Source organism: Rattus rattus, chromosome 3 (assembly GCF_011064425.1).
Source record: "Rattus rattus isolate New Zealand chromosome 3, Rrattus_CSIRO_v1, whole genome shotgun sequence".
Taxonomy (NCBI): domain Eukaryota; kingdom Metazoa; phylum Chordata; class Mammalia; order Rodentia; family Muridae; genus Rattus; species Rattus rattus.
Window position 1 is genome coordinate 67,888,180 of NC_046156.1, and position 12,019 is coordinate 67,900,198.

Sequence of the window (12,019 nt, forward strand, 5' to 3'; positions counted from 1 at the left end):
ACAGGAGAGACCCAGGCACTGCGGAGCCATGGGCAGACCTGGGCAGGTTGTCTACTGCAGTCTACGGCACTTCGAGGAGAGATGAGCTCACACTTTCCTTGCCAGGCTTTATGCCTTGGTGAGGGGGCTGCCTCCACAGAAAGCAGAGGCAAATCTTTAAGGATTAAAAAGCACCCTCTCTTCTGACCAGACCATCAGCTAAACAGACCATGGACTGGGGAGAGCTACCTCTATCCAAGGTAGCCCTTTCTCTAATTGCTGACATGCTCTGTCAGCTCAGAGGTGGGTGTCTCAGGAAGCCTCCGGTGCCATTGAACAATTGCCCCCAGACGTGCCTGATTCTGTCCTGTCAGCTCCAGGTCTTCTTGCCTGGTCTTACCATGTTTTAGACTCACAGAAGTTAGGTGACCAAGTGTATCTTCTGTCTTCCCACACAGACGAGCACAGAGTTCTGTTTTAGAGTCTGAGGCGGGCAGTGCCATTCTATCTGCCGTGCTCTCTTTGTAGGAGAAGAAATTAAACTTCCAGTGACTTGTGATTTGAACTGAGACATTAGATTTCTCTCTTTAATCCCAATGAGTGCACGGAGGGCCTCCCTCTCCCCCACACAGAAAACACAAAACAAGACTCACACAAAACCCCCGCCTTATCCATGGGAGCCAGGTGGTGGTCACCTCAGAAACAAGAGGGAAAGAGCTGCTCCGGAGTTTGGGGTGAATCATTTATTCTTCCCCAATGCACCATCCCAAGAGAGCATTCGAAATTGATCAGCAGAAAAGGCCCTGTGAGTTTATCTTCGGGCGAGTTGTAAGAAAATGGAGGGTGAGGAGCCCAGCCCAGGGTGTTGCCTGCTTGTTGCTATCTTGCCATGGTTGTCTCTTGCCCCATGCTGGCTCCCTGTAGGAAATGCTGCCCCTTGTTTCTGTTTGACTTGCACCCTGATGAGATGCTCTGCTGAGCCTATCCAGTGCCAGATGATGAGCAGGTTTGTGGATGACGGGAGGAAAACGACCACGGTGACTGGAATTATTGAATTTGCTCTGACACACACCTGTGTGGTGTCTGTCTCTCCATTGTGTGGAGATTTCTTTGTGGTTCATGGAAAATAAGCCAGGAGTGAAATTTGTCTTTTGTTATCAGAGCTTGTTTTTGTTATAGTTTTTGTGCCTGGGAAAATTGGTCTAAATATAAAATTCTGCCCCCAAATGATGCACTTAGCCCAGCAGGCAGATAGAGTCCGGGGAGAAAGTGCAGGCACAGGATGCGACCCTGCCTTCTGTAGTCTGCTGCCTGAGACCTTAGCCCAGACATTCCCCCTCCACCCGTGAGCTGGGAATCAGCTTTACCAGGATTAAATAGGGCTGCCGTGTTAATCTGGAAGAGACGTGAGGGAAAGCCTGAGGAAGCATCTCTTTTCCCCAGTGGATCACTCCTGAGTTAGGCTCTGTGTTTTCAGTGAAGTAGTATTCACTATACATGGAGATTTTCCGTTACTCAGATAATCAGCAGATGAACCTACCGACCAGTGAGCCACCCTCCACAGACCGCGACGCCAAGCTTTCTTTCTGTTTCTTCTTCTATAGCAGATCTCCCCATGCCCATCTCAGTCTATTGAGTATGTTCTGAGCACTTGACTGCACCGTGTTCTTTGAGAATTGGCTCAGTAGGTCAGATGTACGTGTTTCTGCAGAAAGTCGGCAGTCCTAGAAGAAGGATAAATATATGAAGAAAACTGAAAATGACACTGATTTATCTGGGAAAATGGAGGTGGAGGAGATTGGTATAAGAGGAAAGTTGCATTCGGGCCACACTTAGCAGCCATATTGCTGGCTCTGTTGTCCAGCTTCAGATTACCTTTCTTCTTTAACCCTGTTCCTGGAGGAACTGCCTTTCTAGGGAGTCAGTTCTCAAACGATCGCGGGGATGCCATGAAATAATATACTCAGCAGATTCCTTCGATATACGGGAAACATTCAGCAGCTGAGGGACAATGATGTTCTTACCATTTCTCATGTTGAAAATAGTAAACTTGAGTCCAGGATCCAGAGTGTTTCTCAGTAAACAAGAAAGGGCCGGAGGACGTTGTATTTGGAACAGCTCTCCCGTCTTTGCTTTTGAGTTACTCCCACCCCGGTCTCCTCAGAGTTAGACTGTGAAGTTCACTCTGACATACTACTTGGAGTATGCCCTCCCTCCTTCCTCCTCCTTTCTCCTTGCTGTATCGGCTGGCCTAAATTCCTATGCAACCCAGGCTAGTCTCTTTGAACTCCATCCTCTGCCCTGGCCTCCCACATGCTAGCATTACAGGCATGTGACATCATTCTTGGCTTGCAGTACCTCAGTAGCCAAACTCTATTAGATGAAGTTTAGTTATACTGAATCATATATTAAATTATAGTCTGGTAAATCACATTGAAGCTATGGGGTATAAATAATATGCATGTGGTGCCGGACAAGAAGCTTTGAAATTAGCCCTTTGCTAATTCCTCCAGAGAGTTGGGGGTTGGTTTGTGGTTTATGATGGGCAAGGGAAAAACAAAACCATGTTGGTGTTATAAGGATGGCTTGGGCACCTCTCATGTGAGCAGAGGTCTCTAAGACATGGCCATTGTTTGTTGGCAATAAAAACATTATTTCTTCTCTAAATTATTGTTTAACTGGTCCTGTGGGATTAGAATGATCTGCAAATAGATGCCCATGGCAAATAGGAAAAAAAATAATGTTTTAGAGAATCCCGTGTCCCATGTAAGACCATCCTTTCTTAGGATACATTTAGAGTCCCCTGATTGCTGCCCCCTCCTAATTCTGCAAAGTACTGACAAGGGAGCAGGGGAGAGGAGGGAGACAGAAGAGCTCTTTCTGTATGAACTGCTGTACTTTCTCTCCACTGCTAAAGTGCACTTAGAGAAGCACAATTTGTTTCATCTGTAACCGGTACCCCTGATCACCACACCCTCATTTAGATTGTTTTAAATGGACACCCCAGCTCAGAAAACGATAGTCACTTTTCCTGTTAGTCTTATCTGTGCATTTGTCTTTAATTCTCAAATACAAATAACTACCCCCATTTTACAGAGGAGGAAGAGATTAAATGGCACTGTGCAGTTCATACAGTAAAAACCGTTAGGTTTGAGCCTGAGTCTGCCCACCTGAAAATTCTGTGCTCTTTCTGAAGTCCACTGTCTGTCCAGGGCTGGCCATCATTCCCTCCGAGGCTCACATGACTCCTTAACTCCTGGTTCAGATCTAAGTCCAGGTCTCAGATTGCCCCAGTGTTCTGGCCTTTGTGTACAACACTTAGAATAAATAGTGTTTGGGCTGTCTTTCCATCCCCACCACTAAGTGCTGAATTCTCAATGTGTTCAACATATGTTTGTTGAAGAGGGCTGGCCATTCCTTCAATGTGGGTGAAGTTAGGAACCCCAGAAGGTGCTGTGTCCATGACGGTCAGCAGTATGCACAGCAGGCCACCTTTATCTACATTGAAAACAGCGTGGGGTGTAGAGAACAGGTTGATCAGATCCCAGATAATGAAGGAATATGTGGGACTGAAGTGGTCGGAAAGAACAATGTTAATCTGTGTACCTCTGGTTTGGGTCAGCTGAGACCAGAATTGCCTTAGTGAGGGAACCTCTAGCCTTGAGAGACCCACACTGCCCCCTGGAGTGTGTCTCAGTGCCCCAACCCTACTTTCCATTGGGTAGATGGAGAGGTATTCACCATGCAGGGGCTGTTTCCTTCTTCTGTCAGGCAATATAAGTTATACAGACACACAGACACATACAGACAGACAGATGTGTGTGTGTGTGTGTGTGTGTGTGCGTGTGTGTGTGCACATTCATTTATTATATGTATTATTTGTGTGTGTCTGTCCCAGTGTGGAGCCCAGAGAACAACTTGCAGGAGTCAGTTCTCTCCTCCTCCCTTGTGGGTTCCTGGGATCAAAGTCAGGCTTGGGAGCAAGCACTTTACCCACTGAGTGTGCTGCCCCGGCTGGCATCTTTAATGCCTGTAAATGCAGGCAGAAGCAGGCTGAGACTGGCTTTTATTTTAAAAGTAGTTTCCTTAGAATATATTGCAGATGCCCTCACTGTAGCCTTCTCTCTCATTTCTTTCTTTCAAAATTATTTTTGGGAATACGTAACTCAATGATTTGGATGTCACCTCCGTCCTTCTCTGCCTGCCTCTGGCAGTGGCATCAGCACACTGTGTGGCCTTAAGGTGGAGGAGCAGAAGGGAGACAGGAGGGGGCTGCAGGATTCATCAGCTCAGACTGTTTTCAGACCTTCAGTAATTGAATGCTTTCTGTCCTGAATTTTTGGCTGAAGTTTGGGGTGGGAACCAGATTATCTGTCTCCCCTTTTGTGCTTGAGTGTGTTTCTGGGTGGTCTGTGTTCTTAGAAGAAGGGGTGGCTGTGAAGGGCCGTCCAGTGGCTGCCCTTGGCTGCCCACAGTGGACAATCCTGCTGCCATTGGCTTGTTTCTCTGGCAGCAGCCAAGGAGCTCAGAATAGGTTCAGGAAAGACCTGCTCGCTTCTGTTTCCTGTGATGTAGCAAGTCTCCCTTCTGCTGCTGGTCCTGTTTCTCCACACTGGCTAGAACCATGAGGTAGAAGTACTCATCATCGACCCACGGGACCAGCTAGTTAGTTTCCTCCTCTGACGTCAGCGAAAAAGCCAAAGAAAGCTGGCTTCTACTTTATAGAGGATGTATGTCATAGTCACCTGACCCCCACTGCCTGCCACCCTCCCGAGTGACAGAAGGTAAGATCCATCTGTTTGCCCAATGCGACTGCATCACAAAGAAACACTGAGCAGGTGGGAAATTTATTTTTCAAGACACATATAAACCTGCGCCGTTGTGGAGAGGACTCTGGTGCTAATTTAGATGCAAATGGGATCACCCAACTAGAGCTGATTACAGTAGGGTCAGGGTGTCTCTCTGCTCAATTTCACTCCTACGCAGCACGTTAACGTGCTGTGGCAACTGTGGGCATGATGGCTGGGCCTCTTTTTTCTGAGACAGAGTTTTGACTTTGTAGAAATAGAATGTGACATCCATACAGCTCCTTTTTAAAAGAAAACAAGCTGCCCATTTGGTCCGTTTCTGAAAAACTTGAAATAATAATAATAATAATAATAATAATAATAATAATAATAATAATAGTATAATTTTAAAAAGATGCTTCTAGAGTAAGATAAGAAAGAACCAGGAGGACTGTAAATTCAGTTGCCATCCTGTTCAGAAAGCCAGGGGCAGACCTGAGCTCTTTGTAGCCTGGCGGGTAGGTGGGGCTGGCACAGCCGGTCAGAACTGTGTTAATGCAGTGTCTGTTGGATAGCTTTGCTTCTCAGTCAGGTTTTTGTACACGGGCATGTCGTGATTCCAGGGTATACCAGCAAAGCACCTGCATATAACGTATCGCGATTGTCTGTACTTCTAACAAAACCTATATGCCTAAGTTCCACAGAACAGTACTTGCCCTTACTACACGCAGGCTACACTAACATTTTCTATTTGAAAATGGTCTAAACCATTAGGGAACCAGTCAATTGAAATCACTCACGCAGTCTCAAGCTACATATTTTTTAGAACACACAACTTTAAGGGGCCGGCAAACACAGCTGACATGGAGAAAGAGCCAAACAAGGCCTAAAGGAAGATGGAGAAGTGGCTAAAGATTTCTTCAAAGGACATTAGACATTAGTCAAAACCGAGTACCCGAGGCAGGCCTCGGTCCTACCACTTGGCCTGGGAGCAGGCAGGGGAGTGCCTAGGCGGCAGGAGCAGGAGCATTCCGCGGTTTACAGCTGCCTTTATCTTACCTTTAGGGAGCTGGTGGGATTTGAGTTTTCACTATGCTTCTTGAGTCATTACTACCCTACCCTAAATATGAAATAGCATTCTCGACCTACGCCTGTGTATAGACATTGTTGATTTGAATGACAAGTAGATTGGTATAGCTGGCTATTTCTGTGTGAGCTGGTAGTTGCCCGCCACCCTTTATAGAACAAGGTGGGTACTGATAACCTTCTGAGGCAAAAGGCCCTTCTGAAGTTCCAGCTGGGTGTCCTTCACCACTGCCACTTCTGCGTCCTGCTGACGCTGCGCTGGGCCCTAGCAGAAGGCTCCATTGCGCATTCCTCAGGCGAAGTGTCTGTCATCTGTGGCTATGGTTAGCTTTCAAGTGATCACACTTAGGCTCTTAGTCTTATCCTCATTAAGGACGCTGTCTATCTGGGAGGATTAGAAGAAGTTTCTGAGAGAATGATAATGGGGCAAAAAAAGATTTTCTGGGATAAAAGGCTCTGAAGTATACAGTGGGGAAGAGCTGGAGGAAGGGGGCTAGGTCTCCCTCGTTGCGCTGTTAGTTTAAGGTAAGTGTGACCTCAATCTGTAAAGAGTTTACAAGTGATATTTAATGGGATTGGGCTGTTAATATTTATAGCATGTTATGTAAATGCTGCCCCCCAAGTGCTTCCTTAAATCCTCTTAGCTTATTAATGACAGCTTTGATTTCTAAAAGGAAATAAAATCTTTTCATTTATCCAGCCTAAGAGTAGTAAACAATAGCAGCCCCACACCCCTTTCATGTTGGCCCCTGAGGACGGACTTGGATCCTTTCGAGTTGATCGCTGGGCTTTGGAGCTTAGCAAGGTCACGTGTGACCCAGTGGGGAAGCTGCTGCTGCAGCAAAAGCGGCTTCTGGGTTCTCAGGCCAGGCCAGGCTGGCAGCGCTTGGTAAGGTACTGAGGAAGCTAACCATCCGGAATGGTCTGACTCCCAACTCTTTTCCACTTAGGTGTTTTGCCTTCATCCTTTGGGTTGAGGTTTTCAACTGACCCTGATGTTGTAGTTAAGGGGATGTGCATAGTGGGGCCCCTTGTTTGTAGCTGAGCGTCACTTTCTGTTTAGTGCTGTTTAGTGGCATTAGTTTTGGAGCTCCTCACTAAAAATGTATCTACACACCTGTGGTCGTAATGCTTTGGAGACTGAGGCAGGAGGATTACAGTTTAGAGGTCATCCCTTGGGAGGCTGAGTCAGGAAGACTATTAGAGTTTACTTGGTTCATGCAGAGAGGCCTGGGCCAAAAGCTAAGGGATGGCATGGTGGACAATGGGCCAGGGTCGCGTAGAATTTCATCCACAGAGGCACTTGTGCATGCACACACACACACACACACACACACACACACACACACACACACAAGTACACACAAGAAGAAAAGAAACAGCAAAGAGGAAAGGCAGATGGAAAAGCATCCATTCCCTGTGCCTCCAGGACACAGGTAGAGCGAGACTTCTTAGGTGTTTGCTCATCGCAGTTCCTTTTGCCCGGGTTTTACCTGACCCCAGATATACAGGCTCACTCTTTATTTTCCTCAGTGACATAACCAGCAAGAAAGAGCTAGAGGGGAGACGGCCTTGTTTTGGCTTATAGTTAGGATGGTACACAGCCCATCGTGGTGGGACGTGTGGCAGCAGAAGAGTCAGTCACACAGCATCTGCAGGAAGGAAGAAGAGAGAAGGCGGAGTCAGGGCTCGGTTCTGTAACTCCAAGGCCTGCTGTCAGCGAGCGACTCTTCCAGTCAGACTCTGCCGCCTAAGCGGCACTGCCAACTAGACACCAGGTGTTGGGGGACAGTTCATTTTACTACCAGAGGTTTATAAAATAGATAAGCAAATCAAATGCTTATGTTAATAAATCATATTAAAATAAATTAAGATAAGAGCAATTATTTATTACACATATAATTTTGCCATTTATTAATACGAAATCAAAGTTGCATGCTGATGAATGGTCCTATTTATTTTTCCATAAAATATTAATTCTTGACTGAATATTTGATGCCGCAGGATGTAGAACGTTTTCAGGGTTTTTCAGAGTTGATTGATGCTTTGATTTTATCATCGTCAGTTCTGAGAGTACCACTTCACATAAATACATGGCACAAAGCGGTGGCAGGGTGGCTTAGGATCGTTTCAGAAATTGTTAGAAATCCTAACCTAATGCTGATTAAAAGTTTAACAAATTTTCTGAGTTCTGTGAACCTCACGTTAACAACTCAAACGGCAGAGTCTACCGTAAGCAAGCGTTCTACCGCAGTGCAGTCCAAATGTGCCGTACTCACGCGCTGAGGGTAACACAGGAAATACTGACAGCCTTCCTAAGACAGACTGTGGTGCGTCCCTAAGGGCCGGGGCAGCATCGCCACAGTTCATAATGATTGCCAGTGCAGAATCCGAGCAGAGTTTCTTGGCCTTGTGTGGCATGACAGCATACGGTCCCCATGGTAAGTGTTTAAAACCAAGGCTGCAGTGAACTTTCAGAGTACAAGAGTGAGTCACGCCAAAAGCACCTCAGATTGATTACAGATTTTATTTTAAATTCCTTTGCTGGCTATGTATTCAGAATCCCTTTATTATTCCATATTTTTCCCAGTCTCCATATTTATTTATGGGGTCCCAGCCACAGTTTACAAAGCTGGGGTGCAGAGGAGATGGGAGAACTGTTATGTTCAACTCTGGTATACATCAGTTGCTGGCCTTGACGGGTAGCTGCCATTCACCCTCGAGGAGGTCCTCTGTGTGCCTAGCTTTGTGTGTGCAGTGGGGTGACTGGGCGTGAACTGCAGGGCAGCTTATCTGTGTCCCATGCAACCGCAGAACACGCCAGGCCATTGCAGCTATCCGCAGAGGCAGGGCAGCTTGTGAGGTGCACTTTCTCTGTGCGGTTTCCTTCCCCAGAGTCGATGCTTCCCTGATTCCTCTTCCTTTATTATATTTGGGCTACAGAGAGCCCATTAAAGTGGACGTCATGTGCTGTTCTGAATGCTTGTGTGCTCACAGCTAAGAGGAAGGAGGGTGTTTGCACTCCAGAGATGTGCCCCCATGGGAGTTCCAGCAGATTCTGAAAGAGTAAATTCAAATGGCCTTCATTACCATAAAGTCCATTATTTATTAGAATAAAGAAAGGAGACAGCCGATTTGGAATATTTTACCTACCTGGACTCATCTCTCCAGAACACAACTGAGCACCAATAACTTATAAAAAGTAACTCAAACCACTCACCCGAGAACACCACGCCTGCATCCACAGTGAGGTTGCTCATGGCCTGTCTACACTGATCCCAGAGCTCTGGATATCTGCAGTCTAAACTCGTCTGTGGGTTTTTAAAGCCGAAAATTAAAAGGAGAAGAGAAATGCAGTATAAAGGGAGTGGCCTTGGTACCATTACAGTGACAGTGAACACTCTTCCCTTTAATTAATTAATTGATTAGTTAATTAATCCACTTTACATCCTGGTCACAGCCCCTCCAGTCTCCTCTCACACGGCTCCTCCCCCTCCCCTCTCCCCTTCCCCTCCCCCCCACCCCCGTTCCAGCACCTGACACATTAAGTCACTGAAGAACTAGGTACACCCTCTCCCACTGCAGCCAGACATGCAGTCCAGTTAGGGAAACAGAATCCATAGGTAGACAACAGAGTCAGGGGCAGACCCCACTCCAGGGGGAAGTGTATGAAGACCAAGCCGCACATCTGCTACATATGTGTGTGGAGCCCAGGTCCAGCCCATGTGTGCTCTTTGGTTGGTGGTTCAGTCTCTGGCAGCCCCCAAGGGTCCAGGTTAGTTGACTCTGCTTGTCTTTTTATGGCATCCCTAACCCTTCCGGGTCCCTCAATCCTTCCCCCAACTCTTTAAGACTTCCCAAGCTTTAAGAATTCCCAGGTTTGGCTGTGGGTCTCTGTATATGTATCAGTCAGCTTCTGGGTAGAGCCTCTCAGAGGACAGTTATGCTAGACTCCTGTCTACAAATGTATCATTCACAGTGTCAGGGATTGGCTCTTGCCCATGGGATGGGTCTCAGGTTGGGCCAGTCATTAGTTGGCCATTCTCCATCTTGTCCCTGAACTTCTTGTAGGCAGGACAAATTTTGGGTCGAAGGTTTTGTGGGTGGGTTGTGTCCTTATATCTCTACTAGGCGTCCTGCCTGGCTACAGGCGGTGACCCCTTCAGGCTCTATATCCCCCACTGCCAGGAGTCTCAGCTAGAGTCACCCTCATCGACTCTCTGGGGCCTCCCTCATCCCAGGTCTCTGGCACATCCTAGAGATGTTCAACCCCACCCTCACCCCCACCCCAGCCCACCACACTACTACCTACCCACCTTGATTGAGGGAAGCAGGAAGTGGGGAGAGAGGGTTGGACAATGAACACTTTTAAAGGGAGGGAGAAACACAAACTAGAAAGAGGAGATGCACGCAGACAGCGTTGCCATCTGCTTTGTTTAGAATGGAGTGTACTGGACGACGCTAGGTGTTTGCAGCGTAAGGAACCCCAGAGCATGAGCTGAGTATTGGATGGTTTCAGTGCATTTGAGGGTGGATATTTCTGTGCCCAGCAGCGATATTAATAACCTGGCGATGACCTCTGAGATCAGCTGCGACATCTGCTTTTAGGAGAATAGAGAGCATGCAGTAGCTCTTAGAATCAAAGTTGAGGGGCTGAGGATGTGACTTGGTGAGTGACGTGTGGCCATGCAAGCACAAGGACCCAAGCTCAGCCCCCTACCATGTATGTAACATGCTAGGTCGCAGTGTGCATCAGTACCTCATGGCTATGGTAGCAGACATGGGGGATTCCCAAAGGGCCGTTCACCGTCCTAGTGGGATAAGTGGGCTGCAGGCTCAGTAAGATACCCTTCCCCCAAAGTAAAAACCCGCAAGGTTTACGGTGATCAGAGGGTACACCTGACATTGACCTCTCGCCTCCACAAACACAACTTCACAAACCCTCCATACACAAATGCCTAAGGCTAGCATTTTGATGCTTTAAGCCTCCAATCCTTAGCTCTGTGAAGAATCCAATTCAGGTCTGATTCATTGAAAGACTGACATTTTTTTCTATATAGGAAAAGCACATAGGTAGAAAATCTTAATTTGCACTATAAAAAAGTCACCATTGCTCTATTAAGCAGTAAGTTCTTGTAGCACTTTGTAAATAATGCTTTATGTGCAGTACTCATTTATGAAAATATTGGCTTGCTGCTCTCCAGAAACACATCTGAGAGAACATCTGCAGCACTCCATGTCTGCCCCTCTCCTTTGCAATTTATTATATTATCATTAAATTTGCCATAGCTTAGTCTCCTGAACGTAAAGAATGCTCTTACGTTTACAGCGCCTTGTACTTAGAGGATCCCAGTAAATGTTTATTGAAGGACTAATAATGAGACAGATTATACCGAACTTTCTAATTAATCCTTTATTAACCATATAAATACCTTTCATACTCTCGCGCACTACTTTCGAGTATGTACTAAAGCGTTTATAGGGTTTAACTGCGTTTTGACTCGAGCTGTCGGAGCATATGGCTGCCTCCCCTCTGCCTTCCCCTTCCCCTTCCCGAGCTGCAGGGCGGGTGTTATGCACCATAGACATGTGGTTGGCTCCAGCTAACGGTTCTCGTGGCAGTGTGTGTCCCTGTGCTGAGGTGGGGTGTTGGGGTGGGTCTCTGTCAGTCTGAGAAGAAGCTCACCTGTGCTCCCTCTGCCATTGGCCCTGTGCTCACCTGTGCTTCCTCTGCCCTTGGCCCAGGTGACTGTGGAGGAGGTCATGACCACAACCGCGTACCTGGACCTCTTCCTGCGCAGCATCTCTGAGCCGGCGCTCCTGGAGATCTTCCTCCGCTTCATCCTACTGCACCAACACGAGAATGTCCACATCCTGGACACCCTCACCAGCAGAATCAACACCCCTTTTCGGGTACGGAGAGCCTCTGAGGAAGGGGGTGCTCAGCTCAGAGTCCAGAGAAGAACGGTTTGGGGAATGAAATTATCGATATTCCCCTCCCTCTCTCTGTCCCTCCCTTCCCAGTCCCCCTGCAGCTGTTATCCTCTTTCTTTGTGGAGAGACGATTTGATAACAGTTTTTTCCTATCAGGTGTCCCTTTGTTAAGGAGGTGACACTGCCCCCCACACCCCTTTTTTCTCTCTTTTTGTCTGTGTCAATGCTTTCTT

General features: G+C 47.1%; 1 protein-coding gene across 1 annotated transcript in view; it reads left to right on the forward strand.

Annotated features, from left to right (window-relative positions):
* Positions 1-12,019, forward strand: part of Fam160a1 (family with sequence similarity 160 member A1) — an 81,568-nt gene that overhangs the window by 40,875 nt on the left and 28,674 nt on the right. Inside the window, exon 5 of the mRNA XM_032898151.1 lies at positions 11,598-11,765. Within this exon, the coding sequence (XP_032754042.1) occupies positions 11,598-11,765 (168 nt within the window). The remainder of the gene's footprint in view (positions 1-11,597; positions 11,766-12,019) is intronic.